Source organism: Camelus bactrianus, chromosome 19, assembly GCF_048773025.1.
Source record: "Camelus bactrianus isolate YW-2024 breed Bactrian camel chromosome 19, ASM4877302v1, whole genome shotgun sequence".
NCBI lineage: Eukaryota > Metazoa > Chordata > Mammalia > Artiodactyla > Camelidae > Camelus > Camelus bactrianus.
The window spans coordinates 30,232,042-30,250,980 of NC_133557.1; the positions used below are offsets into that span (position 1 = coordinate 30,232,042).

Consider the following 18,939-nt stretch of genomic DNA (forward strand, 5'->3'; position numbering starts at 1 on the left):
GGCTGGGAAGCCCCTGGTTCCTAAGTGCTGACAGCCGGGGTCCCTGGCGATGACTCACGCCGAGGTGCGCCCCGCCCCCGCCCAGTCCCGCCCCAGGTGTCGCATGCCTTTACCTCCCACTCAGGTCCCCAGGGCCTGTCCAGGGTGCTCCTGGTCCCCCCGCGTCCCCGCCTCCTGTGTGCACAGGCGGGAAGGCGGGTGCTCTCTCTATCCTGGTTTCTTTTCCTGGTGCTGCTCCCACGCCCACGCGGCGCTGTAATTGGCTGCCGCACTCTGCTTTCTCGGCGGGGAGAGTCAGAAATAGACTGTGGTTTCCCCAGTTCCAAGCGGCACCTGCTCATCAGCCACAGCAGCAGTTTGTGAATCAGGGGAGGGAGCAGCCGTGGGCAGAGCTGGGGAATCCCTCGGGATTGCGGGACCTGGTCCCCCTGCCTGAGGCTCCACCCCCTCCTGAGCCCCGCCTCCCTGGAGGCCCCGCCCCACCCTCTTGAGCCCCACCCCTCACACCCAAAGCCAAGCCGCCCTGGGGCTGTGTCTGCTGGGGCTCCAAAGCCTGGATGCCCTGGCAGCATCCCTCCAGGGCCGCAGCGAGCTCGCGCCGCGGTGAGGGAGAGGGGCCGGCGGGCCTCCGTTCCTTTGCTCTTTTGTTCCCGCCGCTCACGTTTGCCTTTGCCGGGCTCTGGGGTCAACACGGGGAATGAGACCTGGTCACATTCACCTCTCTGCGCCTCGATGGTCTCACCTGTAAAGTAGGAGTAGTCATCCTGTCCACCCTTGCCATTAGGTTGTGGTCACTCCTGCCTCGGGGAGCACCACACCCCACACCAAGAGTGCAGCTGAGTCTCAGGCAGCAAGGGGATGGAATATTATGTCTGACATGTAATTAGTCCAGCCTGTTCTAATTTGGAGTTTGCAGTGTTCTTACTCTAGAGTCAACATCTCCCCCTTGTCTTGAACATTTCTTAGACTCGGCGTGGCTCAGGGCCTGTGACACCTGTGCTTCGGGTCTGATAGGGTCCCCCTGAGCAGCTCTGTGTCCCCTGGTAGCAGTTTCTGTTCTGTCTCTCCTTGGACAGCAATCCAGAGGAGTCCAGAAGTGCTTCCAAGGCAAATCCAATTGGGGCACATCCATGCTCCATCCCCTTCTGCCTGCTTCAAACCTGGCAGTGCCTTCCTGGCTCAGAATAAATCCAGATCTGAGCAGGGGTGGAGGGTTGGGTGGGCCCTGCCTCACCTTGGTCTCCTGCACACACCTCCACGCAGCTTAAATGGCACTGCAGGGTCCTTCTGATCTCAGGGCCTTTGCACGTGCTCTTCTCACCCCTCCTGGTTTAGAGATCCCAACTTAGCCTTTGAATCTCACTCCTCAACTTCAGCATCACCTCAGGGAGCGTCTCGGTCCAGGTCGGCCCCCTACCCTAGGCTTTCATAGTGCTGTTGGTTCTTCCTCCTGGCGCTGTTGTTTGTGTGACAATGGGTGGCCTGTCTGGCTCCCACTGGAGCCTGTTCTCCCTGAGGGCAGGGCTGGGTCTAACTTCCCACCACCACATCCCGGGCGGGCCTGTCATCAGTGCTCACTAAACATCTGACAGGCGAGGTCAGAGGTCAGGTTAACCCATGTTAGAAGGTCTCAGTCTCACGAAGTCGGGTGTGGGTGCACGTAGGGCAAGTCCCGCTGGGGCTCCGGACCTGCAGCACTGCCCTTCCCGCCTGCTCCTCTTCCTTCCCCGTGATCGGGGTCCCCCAGGGAGGCGCTCAGGCTGGTGGTGCTGCCCAGGGGGTGGGCCCTCTTGTCCAGCCCTGGGCTCCTGGGCTCACTCTGGGTAGAAGGGCAGGTTGGCGATGACCCAGCGGGCTGCCCTGTGCTCTGTTCACAGCTGTGCACCTGCAGGGCTGTGTCCACCCAGAGGACAGCCCCTTCTGGCCCATCTGGGAGGTGCCCGGCAGCCAGCCTGGAGCCCCACAGTGAGTGGTGGTGGTGGAGCTCGATCTGCCGTCACCTCTCAGGCCGACGGCGTAGATTTTGGTGGTGAAATTCCACCCTTTTTAAGACATGTGAGTTGGATGGAATGCCTTTCTGGGAACTCAGTCCATGAGCTGCTGACAACCCACAGGTTTTCTTGCGTCATTTTTTGAGAAACTGCTGTCCCAGGCTAGCATTTTGACAGACTCATTTATGCATTGTTCCATTCACTTCTCGTGCCTCAGTGAAAAGCTACTATTATTCCTCATTTTGGAAGGGAACACAGAGCTCCAGCAACAGAAAACCTCCACAGGGGCAAAGGAGCCGGAGGTTTGGGGTACTTTCCAGGTTTGAGGAGATGCCTGGCCTTAGGTGTCCCTATGGGCACCCCGGCTAGTCACTGGCAGCCACTAGGCACCAGGCGCTGCCCCCATGTGGATGCTCCACAACTCAGCCTGAAGTTTCCTCTTCCAGGAAGCCGACCTGGATCACTCCTTCCCCGCTGTCCCCAAGCCTAGCACATGCGCAGTTAGGAGACACCGTGTCTACAGAGGTCTGATCTCCCCATGGCTGGCTCCTTCTCCTCTTGTGGGCTTGGCAGAAAGGGGTCTTCCCCCCAGTCCCCCGCCCCATCACTCATCTATCACTTCCCCCTGTTTTGTTTTCTCCACAGCATTGGCCGCTCCCTGCATGGTCTTGTCTGTTTACTGTTTGTCTGTCTTCCCCTTTGGACTGTGAGCTTTCCAAGGGCAGGGAAGGCTTATCTTGATCACCACTGTGTTCTGGGACTTGAAACAGTGCCCGGCACAGACCCGGGGTTCCACAGTCACTGGGTGAGTGAGTGAGTGACTGGCATGGGGTGGGGGGATTGGAGCAGGCAGGGGGAACCCCACCCAATGAGCTGGGTTGTGTGCCTGTTGCTTTGGGGGGGGGGTCCGGAGGCCCTGGTCCCTGGGTCCCAGCCAGGAGTTGCCGGGGGCAGGTTCAAGTCTCAGCAGACATCACGACAAGATGTTAAGCAACCACCCACCAGCCAGCAGACACACAAAGCCCCCGACGGAACCCAACGGCAAACTGTCGTGTTGAGTGTGGAGGGAGGAGCGGCTGAGCCCTGGGGATGCGCCCCCAGCTTTGTGCTGGGACAGGGGTTATAAATAGGAGACAGTATATCTGGAGGTGACATCCTCTGGGGGCAAAGTATGAGGGCCCCACATTGTGGGATTCAGATGCTCAGCTTGCTGTCTCAGCTGAAGGGTCCGGAAGTGGGGAGGTTTCTGGCTCTGCCCCAGGGGCGACATTATTGGAGTTACAGAAATAATTGGAGCTTGGCATTCATTTTGGCTAATTATGCCTCCCTCTCCTGACAAGCCTTTTATTTATTTATGTATTTTTTTTCTTTTTGGCTGTGTCCTCCAACTCCCTCAATGAGAAGCCATTTGAAAGGAAATGGTAATTTGCCTTCATCTCTGGAAAAGGCGGGTAGGGCGGGTGGGGAGCTGTGGGCGTGGCTGGGCTCCTGCGCCTGGAGACTCCCGGCCCGGATTGGCTCGGCTCCCTCGTCCCCGCCTCCGGGTAGCGGCGGGACTCCCTCCATCACCCGCCAGCCCGTGGGGCGAGGCTGGACCAGGACGCGAGCAGGACGAGGGCAGGTGTCCCCGGGAGCTGGAGACAGAAGCTGCGGAAGCGCGCGCCCGCCCCTCCCTCCGCCGGTGGCCAGGGGACCATCCCGGTTGGACCTCCGTTCTGCTGACACACGGTGCCCGGGGAGCCGGCCGGCCGCGCCGGGCTGGCAGCAGAGCCGGACATGAACTGTCCGTGCAGAGCGGGAGCGTGGACTGCCCCTGCCGCCCGGTGACAGAGGGCCACCTCCCTCCCGCGCGGAGGTCTGACTCGATTTACCAGCAAGAGGCAGCCGCCGGAGGAGGTCCCCTTCCTCTCCTCCCGTTTTTGGGGAGGCGATCTTCAGTGGGGTGCACCAGCCACCTCTGACCCTCGCAGAGCCTGGGTGGAATTCACCGGCAGCCACCATGGTGCAGAATGTAATTCTAGTGTTTTTCCGCAGACGGCTGAGCCAGAGACCTGCCGTGGAGGAGCTGGAGAGGAGAAACATCTTGAAACGTGAGTAGCGGGTGATCCCTCTAGGGCTAAGGCTGCCGCAGGAACCTGCCGGGCTGAGTGTCTGGCTCAGCGCTCTCCCGCCCGGCCCCGCCCAGCCGGCTGAGCCCTCGTGGGTTCACCTGAGGTCTGAGTCGCTGAGGAACTCGGAAAGCAAGCCCTAGGGAAAGCTGAAACGCCCAGGAGCATCCAGTTTAAAATTTAGGGGAAAAAAGCTCTCCTAGCATGGTTAAAGATGTCCCTACCTCAGGGTTATCCAAGCCATCAGCCTGTAGATCTAAGGGAAGGGAATCTATATCCCTCTGCAGACTGGATTCCAAGCAGGTAGGTTTCCCTGGCAGTTTTGGACCGTGGCTCCGTGATGGCCACAGACATCAGGCAGGTGTGGACAGTGTGTAAATCCTACCAGGGAAGGACCTGCCCCTTGGTGGTTACTCCGGGGAATGAAGGGAACAGGTCAAAGGAACAGAGAAGCCCCCGAACTCCGAGGTTCCAGGACCTTCCCTTCTGGCTCCACAGCCCTGGAGTCTCCCCAGTTAGATCTGAACTCTGGGGTCCGCCAGAGGCCTCTGTGGTGCAGAGAACACTCTTCCATCTCATGCAAGTCAGTGATGATTTGGGTGGTAAAACTCTTTCAAAAGTGTTTTTCAGTTAGTTCTTATGTCAATAGACTTGAATTTGCAAGACATTTTCTACAAAAAGTGTCTTCTCAGGGGCCTGGAATTTGAAAACGTTTTCATCTTTTTCCACTCTTTATGGATGAACACTTTAGACATTCGTGGAATTTCCTTTTTCATTCCGTGAACATCTTTTTACAAAGTCAGGGTGGTGGTGAGGTTGATCTTCTGTCAGAGAGTCGATGGAAGACTGTCTGGGCCGGTGCTGAATTCTAATTCCTCTCCCCTTTCTTTGACTCAGTACCTCCATTAACTGCCTAGGAATCTCCCTCCTTTATGGACTGCTGGAAATATTTAAACCCTAAGATCAAGAATTCTTTGTTTTGTGTTTGAAACTTAAGACATGGTGACTACTCTCCCATCTCATGTGAATGAGACTGCCTCTGAGGACTCGAGGAAAAGCTTTTCATTGACAACATGCTCTGTAAGTGGGTGGATAGGAAAGTCAAGCTGATACCAAATAGCTGAATTAAAAAAAAAATTGTCACTTACTTACAAAGTGTAGAAGTCACTACCTGAGGAGAGTCTTCCAAGACTTGAGTCGAGCCAGTTCAAGGTCCCGGCCAGTGCTGCTTTCAGACTGGTCTGCGCCCAGAGTGGTCTGCAGTAGGTGGCTTTTCTCCTGGGTACTGTTTCCTCCATCAGTGGTGACCTCCTCCCAGCTCTTGTGGACGGCCAGGTCCTCCCACCAGCCAGTGGTTAGAATTGTATTCACCTTTGCACACAGAGGTGTAGACACCTTAATAACAGAGCTGGTACTTGGTGAGTAGAGAAGGCAGATGGGTCCCTGGGACTGACTCCACTCCCCTTTAGTGGCACAGGAGGGGCAGGGAGACAGTGTTCCTTCCCTGCGGCCCTGACTGTCCCTCCTTCTCTCTCCCGAAGGTCCGGTGCATCCTTAGTCGGAAGCTTCTCAAATGCCCTGGGCAGGAGTGCTTGAGAGTTTCACTGCTGGTTTCTGGTGGGCGTTTGTTTGGTTTTGTTCTGGGGCGATGAGAATAGGGCTCCTTATATGTGGTCCAGGGTAAACCGCCATCCTCCCTGGCCCTTGACACAGGCTCCCACTCTTGCGTTTTCTGCTTTTTATCAATTCTTAGAACAGCATCACATTGTATTTGCTTCCCTTCAAGTGGGGAGCTCATGAGTAATTGCGATCATGTCAGGGGAACATTCAGAACTGGGCCTGTGTATTCTTGGAGACAAGAGCAGGAGACATGGTGGCCCCTCTATACATGATGACATCAAAGATGAGTTTCTGCATTGGGCCCACTCTGTGCCGGGCATTGTACTCAGTCTTTGCTTGTGTTCCTTCACTTAATCATTGCAACACAGTCGTGAGGGTTGCAAAGTGGTCCCCATTTCCCTTGGGAGAGGCTCAGACCCTGGGAGGGGATGGGACCTTTTACCATAAGTCTCAGCAAAGGGGTGGAGCTGCAGGTTACGTCCAGGTGGCCTGGCTCCACCATCCGCATTCCCACCGCTGCCTTTGTGGCAGTAGTGCGTCTCTGATCGTTTCCAGGAAGATCGGGGTTTGGGGGCTTTGATCATGGCTCCCTCGTTTTGTGGAAGGCACAGGGTTTTCAGGGTCTGTGAGTATGAGATCACACCCCACCGCTAAGTGGGACTCGGAGGGCGTCTGTGCTAGGCTTTTAGGAAGGGCTGCTTGGAGCTGGTGTCCCACCAGGCACCTGCCCCAGAGAAGGACCCCGCCAGGCTTTTTTTTTTTAAATCTGATTTTGTTTCATTGTTTTTGCATGGAGGCTACATTTGGGATTTGTTCGTGGCCTATTTTAAGAAATCTGAAGAATTAGTTTCATATCATCATTTCAGCCCCTCAGGGTGGGCCTTCCACGTGGCACTGGCACAGTTTTTTCTATTGTATCGTCATCTTTCGCAGTGGAACTTGTAACTGCGGTTTCTTTTGGTTTTTCATTTGGATTAAGAACCAAGAACATAAGAGGGTTTCATATCCTTTTCTGCAACACCCAAGTGCAAGATGCATCCTGCCTTTTTAGGAAAATCACTGAAAAGTGCAATGGCTAGTCTGTTAAACACCTGTATACCCAATCCCCCAAATGCGGAAATGTTTGAAATGCTTTAAATAAAGGCAGATAATATGAACTTACGGTAACTGCAGGTGTCAGGGCTTCCCTTTCTCAAACCTGGCGCTGTGTCTAGGATTGCTGACAGGTCCCTTTCCTCGGAGTGGAATTCTGGGTCCCCTCCAGGAACCTGAGGCTTTTTTTAGAACAGAGAGTGCCAGAAATAGGACACCCATTAGCCCGTATCCGCGGGGTGAGCGTGCGCTGTACACTACGTTGCAGCATTCTGCTCCGTTTTTAGCTCCCATCTGGAGGTGGGAGCACGGCTTGGATGTTAATAGTCACACTCACCAGGCAAAGCCAATTTTGGTGAAAGGCTCGGGGTTCTTTAAAAGGCATGGCGGGTGCCTCGCTTCTGCAACAGTCAGCTGGCTTCCTGAGTACATCTGGATTTGAAATAGATCCTGAAAATACGAATTCCAGGCAAGCATGTGAAGAGGGTTTTCCTTACCTTACGTTGCTTGGCTGCAAGTGTGTGTGCCGGTTACACGAAGGCGGGGGGAGCAGCAACGGTTGTATTAATATTCATTCACTCACATATATTTATGAACATATCATATATATGAGTTTATCCTGCTAAACTTTTTTGGTTGCCATCTGTGTTCCTAGGTGTAAAGGTGTGATGTTTGATTAGAGAGGGGAGAGAAGAGAGAGCTGTCTCCTGTTCCTCCTGCAAAGAAAGACAGAGCACGCATCTCTGGGGTTATTTCTGACACAGAGCAGGGCCAAGCAGACCCAGGCTGGGACGATGGCAAAACTTCCCTTATCCCAGTGTTTCTGGGTAACAGTGAGACCATCGTCTCCTGAGCGGTGATGGGCAAAGTGGAGGAAAACAAACCATGGTACAGAGCGACGTGTCATGTACGAGGTGTCCCTCGTGGTCCGTCCTCAGCTTCCAGAAACGTGCAGTTCTTGAGGACACTTCCCTGCTAAGGAGAAGAAAAGTCTCAACTTGCTTTCTTTTCTTTTCTTTCTTTTTTTACTCTTTCACAGAAAGAAATGATCAGACAGAACAGGAAGAAAGAAGAGAAATCAAGCAAAGACTGACGAGAAAGGTACTGCCATGGAGGCGCCTGTTTCCCGAGTAGCGAGGGGACAGGGACTAGAGGGAAGCTTGCTTCTGCAGCACTTGGGACGGGGGTGCAGGGACTTCTTGGGTGACAGTGAATGCCCTCACCAGGCACTCAGTGGTCCCTTTTACCACATCCCAGGGTGTGAGTGACACGCTTGTGGACGGTGTCCTCACCCAGCACCACCGGGGCGCCTGGCGTGGCCACATGGCCCAGATGACATTTCCACTTGTTCCCAGGAAGTCAGATGGTGGCTGGGCATGTTCTTTATTTGTTTGAGCGCTTTACGCAGTGCCTAAGCAAAGCACGTTTGGGTATCGGCGTTTCCGTCGCCTGTCAGACTCTTCGGTTACCTTCAATTTGTCTGGAAGTTCCGGACTGCAGAAAACTTGATTAGCCTCAAGAGTTTGTATCTGGGGCTCAGAGTTAAGTCTAAACATTCTGTGGCCAATGTAGGTAGCCTCTGTGTGCTTTCTTCGCCTTCTAGAGCCCTGACCATCTCTAAATTCAGATCTTCTGGTGTTGTCCTTTCTCGACTGTGTTTAGTAACACTCACACTCACACTGTCTTGTCCTGCTCAGAGTTAATAGAATATCCTTCCTGGACGTGCCTTGTGAGCGCTAGCAGTGTTTAGCGTTTTAACTGTCTCAGTACCTTTTTTGTAAGGCACTGAGAAAGTGTTTTTGCACTTACAGCGTTTAGTGGAAAGGAAGCAGCTGCTGCTGTAGAATTTTTTTCTAGATTAATTCTTCAACCTTTCCTTGAGCTGGGCTGCGAACCGGGCAGTGCGAGGCTCCTGCAGCTGTGGGTCCTCCTGGTGACGTGTAAAGGGGAGGGGTTGCAATCTGAATGTAAAATGTAAGCTTTTCCCCTTACCTTAGGGTTGTGTCTCACAGTTTCAGAGTATTCTATTTATAGAAGTGTGCTGTCTGTTCAGAGCACTTTAAGAAAGCTAGCTTGGCACAAGGTGCCTAACTATGGTGATCTTTTATTTTAGCTTAATCAGAGACCCACAGTTGATGAACTGAGAGACAGAAAAATTCTGATACGATTCAGTGATTATGTGGAGGTGGCCAAAGCCCAGGACTATGACAGACGAGCAGACAAACCCTGGACGAGACTGTCGGCAGCGGATAAGGTACAGAGCGGCCCTGTCTGAGCGGGGCAGGGATGTGTGTGTTACATGTATACAGTAAGGGCAGACCCCGTCATGCCAGGGAGTGGCTGCCTAGACACTGGGTGCCGCCAGCTGTTGAAATTAAGGCTGTTGACCAGATTGTTGACCAGATGTTGGTTTCACAAATATAATCTGGGTTTAGGGTTGTGTTTTCAATCAGGGGACACATTTGCCCTTGGGGACATTTGGCCATGTCTGGGGACATTTTTGATTGTCACCAAGTCGGGGTGAGTGGAGCCCAAGGATGCTGCTGATCGCCCTATCGTGCACAGGACAGCCTCCAACAGAGGGTTATCCAGCCCCAAATGTCAAGAATGTGAAATTGAGGGGGCAAGGGTATAGCTCAGTGGTAGAGCGCGTGCTTGGCATGCATGAGGTCCTGGGTTCAATCCTCAGAACCTCCATTAAGATAAATATGTACATAATACATCTCCCACTCTCCCCAAAAAGAATGTGAAATTGAGAAACTCTAGCCTGGGGTGTGAGTCAAAGTAGGCAGAGCTGTCAAAAAAGAGACTCGGTGACACAGGTTTAAACAAAAAGGAGCCACAGTGGGGACGAGGGAGGGAGGAGATACCAGGGGCCTTCAGGAAATCTGCCACAGTGTAGACAGGTGGCTCTGGACTCTGTCCTGGGCTGGTTTAAGTTGGAGGGGTCTCTGAACATCTGCACTGGATGGTCTGAGAGGCAGGAGAAAGCAAGGAGGCAGTGGGTCAGAGGCAGGGGGCAAAGCAAAGGGAGTCGACCTTCACCATCCCTGATGCTGCCCTGAACCGAACCCAGCCTGCCAGGTGTCATTTCATCTAGTCCTCAAAAAAGTCCCTGTGGGAGAGGTGCCGTTGAACTGATGAGGGAGGACTAGGGGAGGGAAGTCTGGTCTGGGGTCAGAGGCTACTGAGGGGCAGCACTTCAGCCCAGGAGCGTCTGTGTGAAGAGGCTCTGCTGCCTTCCTGCCTTCCTGCCGCCAGGGATTTTCAGAACTCTTAAAGCCTTTAGGAAGAGGGAAATCATACACGCAGCCAGTGAGTGTGCGGAATTTGCTCATTGTTCCTCATTCTTCGTGTGCTGAGTGTGTGTGAGGTTGTACATAAACGCACACACGCGTTGCATCAACTTGGAGAAACGCAGCCGGGCTGTAGGTGGACTGAGGCTCTTGGGTCCCCGTGGCCCGAGTGCGCCGAGCAGCACGGTCATGGAGGGGAAGCCGGGCGTCTTTGGCAGCGGAGCCCTTTGAGTTTGGGAGCTTTGACTCGGCCTTCCCTTGCCCCGGAGGCTGTGTCTGTTGTTTTTGTCTCCCCCTGGTACTCGAGTGCACGGGCACTGGGGAGCTGGAGGAGGGCCGGGGGGAGGGTGGTGCGAAAAACTGAGGTGTGCACCTCACCCACGTGGAATGACAGTGTTGTTTTCCACATGACACAAAACATAAACTTAGGAAGTTAGAATGACTTCCTTCTAGATTTTCTAATTGCAGAATTCCAAGTAAGTTCACCCAAAACTGACCTTGACTCATTATTTGACGTTTGCACTCTGCCTGCACCCTAAGCCCGTGTGGCCCATCTCTCACCTATTCTGGTGGGACGGGAGGGCCGCGGTCTTCCTGCTGCAGAGCAGCGAGTACGCCCGCTGAGCGCCTCCGGAAGACCGGCTGTGGACTAGTTTGTAGGACTGTAAAGATGAGTAAGTAAAAATCTAAATGCTGAACAAGAAGTAGGGTTTTCTTTTGTTTTGTTTTTTAAATCTATCACAAAGTAGCAGAACTCAGCAAGCATCAGGAAAGGTTGTCACTCCATAAGCATGAGACTGATTTCCTCTGGTAACTTTTTAAGTTCTTGAAAAATAACACACTGTTTTTAAATTCCAGGCAGCAATTCGTAAAGAACTGAATGAATACAAAAGTAACGAAATGGAGGTGCATGCATCAAGCAAGCATTTGACAAGGTCAGGCTTCTGTTTGTACGAATCTCATGATACTTACAGCATGGTATTTATTTTAAAAGAAAATAAAAATGCCACAAAGAGCTAGATGTTCAGGTAAAACAAAAATTCAGTGCTTCTGCAGAGAACCGTGTTGAACAAACAGAATGCACCTCCATTAAAAGTGCCGGTCACACCCATGAGAGCTTGGTGAAAAGTGTGTGGAGAGCAGTATTACACGGGTCATTGGCTTATTTAAGTAGCTAATGTATATTTAAGAAAATTAGTCTCAAAGGACTGACAGTAATTGCCTATATATTTAATCCCCCTTCTCTACTGTTCAGAACTCCCTAGTTTCTAGAACTCCCTGATTCAGTTGTACTTAGGGGATGCTGTGAAGTTCTCTGTCCACCATCCCCTTTGCTTTTCTGTCCTATTTGAATTTGTATTCACATCTTTAACACAAACTAATGCTCTCCAAAAGCTCTTCCACAGAGTGGTGGTGTTTTTTTCTTTCCCTCAGCAAATAAAAGTTGTTTTACTCTGTGCCGCTGATGGTGCTGAGATGCAGCTGTGACGAAGGTGAAGGAGGCTCCCACTTGCACGGAGCCTGTGCTCCAGCGGGGATAGACTGGCTGGGTCTTCCGTAATCAGGGCTTTTCACACAAGAGGGATACATCCTCTGTGCACGTGGTCTTAAAGAGGACACGAGCGATGTCTTGCTCGTGATGACGTGAGCAGAGACTTCCTCTCTGGGCTCTCTGGCTGCACACTCCTCCAGCATTTCCCCGTTTTTCCTGTGGTCCTGACAAGTCGTAAGGCCTTGAAGTTCTCACGTACCTTTAGTGCTAGAGGGGCTGACCACGTGCCACCAGCTGCCACCGCAGCAGCTGCTTTGTCATTTCACCCGTGGTCCAAAGATGCTCAGGACCCAACTACTAGGAGGAAGGAAATCCTGAATGGAGATACTGCTTTAAACTAAAAAATGGATTCCTTTCCTTTTCTGTTTGTCACAAAGTGGTCACTGCAATTGTTATTGAAAAGATTTACCCTGTAAGGTCAAGGCGGATGTAGAACAGAAACCAGATACAAAGCATTCCATTGTACAAGGCGGTTTTATTTTGAATATATCGAGAGGAAGAGGAGGTCAGAAGGGCAGGAAAAAATGATGCAAATATAAGTTGTTTTAAAATGTTTAAAGTTTCCCCCCATGACTGGCATACTTTTGGGAATAGATCATCGTATTTTAGAGCGTTTAGGAAACGAACATTCCCCCTAAAACATTCAGAGTTATTTTTAATGTTTACTCTGTGTTAAAGAAAAAGGATATAATTACTGCATATTCTGTATATGGTAATGCCAAAATATTTAATACCTCTTTTCATTATACATTATTGAAAGAGATGTTTGTTAAAAATATGTATTTTCTCTCATAAGTCCTTGATAGCTTTCTTAGATGACAAAATTTTAAGAGTCTGAAACTCAGACATCAGGAAATAATTTTAAGATTTTTTATGCCACTGTATCTTAGCACTTAATGTCAACTTTTAGAAGAACAGTATTTTTAGTCATTTGAGATTTTCTTAAGTGTATTACACACTACCACACATTACCAACTCTGTAAGAAAGAAACTTAACTCTGATTTCCAGTATTAATCAACTTATCACTGCCGCTGATTTAGCAAAGCCTGGCCTTCCCGTGTACTTCAAGGGCTTACCTAGCCGCTTTCAAACTAAGTTTTAGGCAGTCTTAAGAATCAGCATCTAATTCCTCTTGGGGTATGACAGAGGCCCAAGAGGTGGGAGCCCTTTAAAACTCTATGTGACTTTAACCACAGCAAGCCCATCCTCACATCCTGGACTTCTGATAAGCTCGTGAAAAGCAACAGAATTATGTTGTGGAAGGTTTTGGCAATTTTTGCTTAGAAGTATAACCTTAAACTATTTGTCCTTTTATAATTTCTAGATTCCACAGGCCATAGAGATTTTCTTCTGAGAAGAATTGTGTTTAATTTTTGATACCAACACTGAACATTCATCAGGGAACTTTCCTGAAGTTCAGCTCACGACTACCTGCTATGTTTGTGAGAGAAGCAGGGTCATGTAGGCAGGTGAAATCCTGGCCACACTCACCTGTAAGAGGAGGACCCAGAGGACACACTTCACTCTTTGGTGTCTGAGGAGTGTGACTTTGGGGTCAGTAAGACCCCAAGGAATCTACCAGAAGAAAACTGCTGTCTGCCTCCCCCCTTGTTTTCCAGCTCTGCGTTGTGACGGAGAACGGTGATGTGCGTCGCAGGGTCACCAGCCTGGGCTCTGGCCGAGGGACGTGTGACACAGTGTATCAGTACCATGTGGAGAAGGCATTTTTATTCTGAACACGATTAATCTGAGAACTCTTTAAGTTCATGTTCTACAAAATGATTTACTGTACTATACTTTTTCTTTTTTACATATAATGTCTAACAAAAAATACAGCTGCAGCATTTTGATTCCTGTTAATTTTGTTCTTTTAATTAAATGACTACTTATTGCAGGAAATTCACCTGGGCGTTACATTTCTTGGGTTTGAGGGTGAGAGTTGTTTTTTTTTGTTTTTTTTTTTTTTAGAATAGGGATCTCTGAAACAAGTTAAATTTTATTACTTTTGAGCCATCAGAAGCCAAACACATCAAAGAGAATTCAAACTTTTTGTGTGTTTTGTAAATTCTGTTAGTATATATGTGGTTACTTGGAAAATCAAATTATCCTTTTCAAGTTAATTTATGTATCATTGAGTAATGAACCTGGAAATAAGTAACAACTTGTTGAAAAATTCTACCAAGATGAAAATTATGCCCTCCTTAAGAGTATTTCTCAGTTAACATTTGCAAACATTATTAAAAACTCTGTTACAAGATGGAGTGGAGATTATAAAGAGGAAATTTACCCCGGCATAAAGGTAAAAAGTAATCTTGACAAAAGAGAGAAAGTAAATTAAGTAAAAATAAATGTTCCCTGAAGTATATTTTTCCTTGGCCTTTGAGTAAGTGTGCTGGCTAAAATGAGCCCTTCTTCCCGCCTTCCCTCCCGGTGCATCGAGGCAAGGAGCACAGTGGTCGGAGCACGACCTTGGGATCTCGCAGAACCTGTGCCCAAATCCCAGCTCTGCACCATTCAGCAAGGTATTTATTTCCTCTGCCGGAAGGTCTCTCTGTCTCACTGCTGCTATAATCTGTAAATGAGATACAGGAGGTAATGTGGCTCAGGTGCCTGGCACACTCTCAGCACCCAGTGACTGTCCTCTGCCAGTACGGTTGCCAGGTGGCCCTGGAGCAGCTGGAAGTCCCCTGTGACTTCTCACTGCATGTGCTGCCTCCTTGCTCTCCGTGACCTTCCTGTTCCGCCGCTTTAAGGCTGGAGTGGGTCAGGGGCCCCCGGGAAACTGCTCAACCCTTGTTGAGCACTTTGTCCTTAGGGACTTGTGATTGGTCCTAGATGCTAGCAAACACACTATTAGTTGAACTAGAGTGTTTTATAAGAAATCACTGTGTGGTAGAAAAACTCCAGCTCTACCTCTTACTTGCTGTGTAACTGTCTATGAATCGCTTGACTTCTCTGAGCCTCAATTTCTGTGTCTGTGAAATAAGATGATATCTAAATCCTTTCTGTCTCGAAGCCACTCCCTTAATTTTATAAGCATTTATGTCTCTGTGTTATATTGTATATTTAATACGTATTTATATATGTGTACTCTATTTTATACATAAACTGTTATTGGTGGCCAGTCAACCCCCCCAAAACTTATTTTCTATTTTAAGCCACACATTAGCATCTCCCTCTTTCATATTTTATCAATTTAAAATATTGGAGCCCAAACTATGTGAAAACAAGATTTCAATCTCTCTCATATAGAAATATCCATATAACTACCTACTATGAAGCAAAGAAAGGAAAAAAGTGCCTCTATTCTAGAAACCATCCTGGCCCCCAAAGCAAAAAGGATCAACACTTAAAAAATAACTAAACTGTGCCTATAGTAAGAGATAGCCTGGTAGATGGGACTAACGTTCTGGGTTTTTTGCCCAAGTAAAGTCCCGTAACTGACAGATAGATAAAATTAAAAATTAAGATAAAGTACAAGATACTTAAAGGATGGTTTGGTTTGGTCCAGACTCAAGGGTTCGACCATAAAACCAGAAGCTATTTTCATTGTAATCAAATTTTTTGCAGTAGTATCTAACTTCTACCAGTGTATTTTTATTGATCATAAACTATTACCCTAAATTATATTTCCATATTTCATGTTCTTAGCAGGCATTCTAGAGGTTGAGATTAACTAAAACTGTCACTCAATTACTTCTGTTTACACTGCACCTACTAAGTATATGTAATCCTGCACTAAATAAGCATATGACGTGGCATCTCAAATACCTCTCATCCTAGTTAGTTGGAGGAACAAAATTAAAACGCAATTGATAAATCACATGGTACTGGTGACATACATGATATGTACATAAACTTACATGTTTTGTGTAAGTTTGAAGATAAAGTTTATATACTTAAGAGCCTGAAGACTTAGAAAAAAATTCTGCGTTCTTCAATAAGTCACATATATTACCTGAATTATCAGAATTCTCCATGACTAGTAGTAGTCATTAATGAGGTTTTTATGCACGACTTTACAAGTAATTTGTTTTTATTTTAACAAAATAAAATGATTAACTATTAAAGTAATATTAAGTGATTCAAGAAATTATTTTTAAGGGGTTTAAAAGATTTTAAAAACTTAATTGGTAATTTTGTGAGAAGAAATTAAATCGCATCTAGAAGCATCAAGTTTTAAGCCAGTCTGATAGGGGGACTAGTGCATTGTATGATTTTTGTGAAAAAAATACATTTTAAAAAATGTTAAAAGGGCTTTGAAATTACGTAATTTGGGGACAATTGAGATGTATTAAAAAATCACCTAACATTAAGACGTCCACCTTGTGGAAATACATGGTAACTACAAGTCTACATTTATTCTATTATATATTGGAGATTCGAAAGTCAGGTTTTTAGCTACACATCCAAAGTCCTTCAAAAGCAAACTGAATTCCAGAAAAGCAAAATTCTAATTATACTGTTAAAAGTACTAGTCACACATGATTCCAATACCCATTTACCCAGTTCTTTTCCAGAATTTTTTTGTTTTTCATATGAAAGAAGTATCTCAGAAAATGCTGATAAACAACTCAATGTATTGAAAGTTAAACTAAATATAGGAAAATAGCTTTAAACAATGAATGACTAAAGTTACATTTGTGCGTTTTTTCTGTGAGCTTACTGATGATGGCATTGGGAACATGTCTTAGCAATGCTAGGATGAACAATGGAAAAGCGACCAGTTCCATAGCTCTATGAACACAGAATGGTGTTTTATATTCACTGTAATAAAAAAGACTTTTAAATCTTTAATCTCAACTGTAAATCTCCTTAAAGACTGTGAACAGGGGAATTCTAAAGACCATGTTTTCTTGACAACAAGCAGTGGCAGAGAAACCTGGATGTGGTATACATGCTGGTGATGTTTAAAAGAGGAAAGAAGGCTGTTTTATGTATGCATCACTACTTTCTAAATGCAGTTTGTTTTCCCTTTTCAAAGATACACATGCTGAAACTGTTAGGACAATACAGGTGTATGCCCTGAAAGACCAGCGTACACCACCCAGTCCACGCCCTGCCTTCTACCCGGAGAATTCCTTGGTTATAGTGGTGACTGCAGGTGTGGCCAGAGTACAGGCTCAGGAAGGACCCTAAGCCCTCACTCCAATTCTTGCATTCCAAGTTGAATGTGTTTGTTGCTCAGAATTCTGCTTTGGGTATTTATTCATAGCATGTGTGACTCTTCCATGCTGTGCACTGTCGTTTCAATATGTTAATGAGCCTAGACATCACGGTGGATGCACATAGGACACCTGTGACTGGGCTAGCTTCGCAGGTGGTGATGGAACAGCTGGAGAACTACCTCTAGCAGCTGGAGAGCTTCCCGGTGGGCCCTGAGGTCAGAGATGGCAAAATGTGGCACCAGAGACCACCAATTTAGCAAGGAATTAAATGCCAGATGGAAGCCACACAGTCTACTTCCCACTCAAGGATCTACTGGGCATCTGTGGTACCAGGATTTGGTGGCATTTAAGCCTCTGCGGTAATGTCCATAGAGTGTAGTATTTAAGTTTCTGCCTGGCTGCTACACTAATGCTGCAAAATGTTTTCTCTCTCCCACGTCCTTTCCCATGTGTTCTTCTGGAACAAGGGTTACCACCGTCCAGCTCCGTTTGGTTGAGGAATTGGAGTAAACCTGCACCAACATGCTGTTAAATTGTGATCCAGGTAAGAAATAGAAGTCATTAGCTACAATGATTATTATTTTACTCTGTTTGAAATAGGAAAATCAAGAAGTATTAGCTATATTAGTTGGCATAATCATTAACTTCAAATGCAAAATTGATTTAAATCAGTGTCTGTTAAATAGTAAGATAAAGTGAGCAATAAGTTTTGTAATAGCAGAGAGATCTGATCTTCAAAATGTTTCTTCTAAACTAAGGGTCTTGCAAACTATAGCCCACAAACCAAATCTGGCCTTTTTCTTTTTTTATGGTCTGCAGGCTAAGAACAGTTCTTACATTTTTAAATGGTTACATTTGACGTGTTTATACAAGTACCTACGTGATGTCCTCAAATTTACCATTTGGCCCACAAAGCCTAAAGCATTTACTGTATTGCCCTTTCCAAGACAGTTTCCCTACTCTTGCTCTAAAAGCTTTTTTAAAGTTTAAATAAGTATGTAACAGAAAATGTTGAATTACACAGAACAAGCAACTAAGTTTTGTTTCTAAATAAGCTTAAATTTTAAAGTTTTAACATCAAATCTGTTCCAGATTTCAAACTCATAAGCTCAACTGACAGTAGTTATTTGACATGCATAGAATGCATGTCGAGTTAGAGAACTTATAAAGTCCCTATTGATATTAAAGGCACATGTTTCATTAATGTGAGACCTACTCTTTCAACTGCCTTTTATTTAAAATTATTGCTATCACAGCATAAACAAAAATTATATTACCTATAGTTCAGGCTAGTACGACATACAGGTTTTATGCAACACATCTGTATTCCTGAAAAAAAATCAAATTATTTCCCTCTAGATGTTGTTTTAGAATATTTCCATGGGCTTTTTTTTTTTGACCCAATTATGTTTTTTAAAAACATGAACCATTACAAACATAACATCTTCTTTGGTAATGCAGCCTGTGTACATCTGATTTGCCTACACAGTTCTTCAGAGGTGCCAATAAAATGGAAATCCATAGAATTCTGCATGACTGCTTTAAAAACACATAGATCTCACTTGTAAGTACAAGGAAAGGGTTCGTTTCTTACCTCTGAATATAGAGCTAAGCACAGTGTGTGTCATATAATGGATGCTCCAATGGCTGTTTGACTTACACTTTGTTATCAAGTTAATAAAAATGCCAACACAATACAGGATTTGAGGAGCTGAGAATTTTAGGAGGCACATGGCCCTCTCTGAACTTTGCAAATTCCTACCTAGAAATATTCCACCTGTTCACTCATGTATTCACATTGTACAAGCCTACTTTTCTAGACACTCTCTTTAGATTCTGGAAATAGTGATGAACAAGACAGACAAAGTTCCTGTTCCCATAGAATTTACAGGAGTGCAGGTTTATGGAGGGGAGGTAGACATAAATTTCTGACTCCAAAAAATGCTACATGATGGAGAATGATCTTAACATGAATAGGTTTGTGAGGGAAGTGCTTTCTGTTTAAATGGAGACCTGAAGCCCAGCAAGTTCCCAGGATGAGAGGATCACATCAACAAAGACTCTAACGTGGGAATGAGATTGGTCAATGAACGATGCTTGAAGGAGACTGG

The 18,939-nt window shown here is 47.1% G+C and overlaps 1 protein-coding gene across 4 annotated transcripts in view; it reads left to right on the forward strand.

Moving 5' to 3' along the window:
- Positions 1 to 13,563, forward strand: part of PHACTR3 (phosphatase and actin regulator 3) — a 178,252-nt gene extending 164,689 nt beyond the window's left edge. For all 4 annotated transcript variants that reach the window (XM_074347520.1, XM_010958551.3, XM_045519248.2 and 1 more), the window contains exons 9-13: positions 4,026 to 4,081; positions 7,851 to 7,912; positions 8,925 to 9,065; positions 10,966 to 11,042; positions 12,985 to 13,563. In XM_074347520.1, the coding sequence (XP_074203621.1) occupies positions 4,026 to 4,081; positions 7,851 to 7,912; positions 8,925 to 9,065; positions 10,966 to 11,042; positions 12,985 to 13,000 (352 nt within the window). In that variant the 3' untranslated portion in view covers positions 13,001 to 13,563. The remainder of the gene's footprint in view (positions 1 to 4,025; positions 4,082 to 7,850; positions 7,913 to 8,924; positions 9,066 to 10,965; positions 11,043 to 12,984) is intronic.
- Positions 13,564 to 18,939: the final 5,376 nt, after the last annotated feature.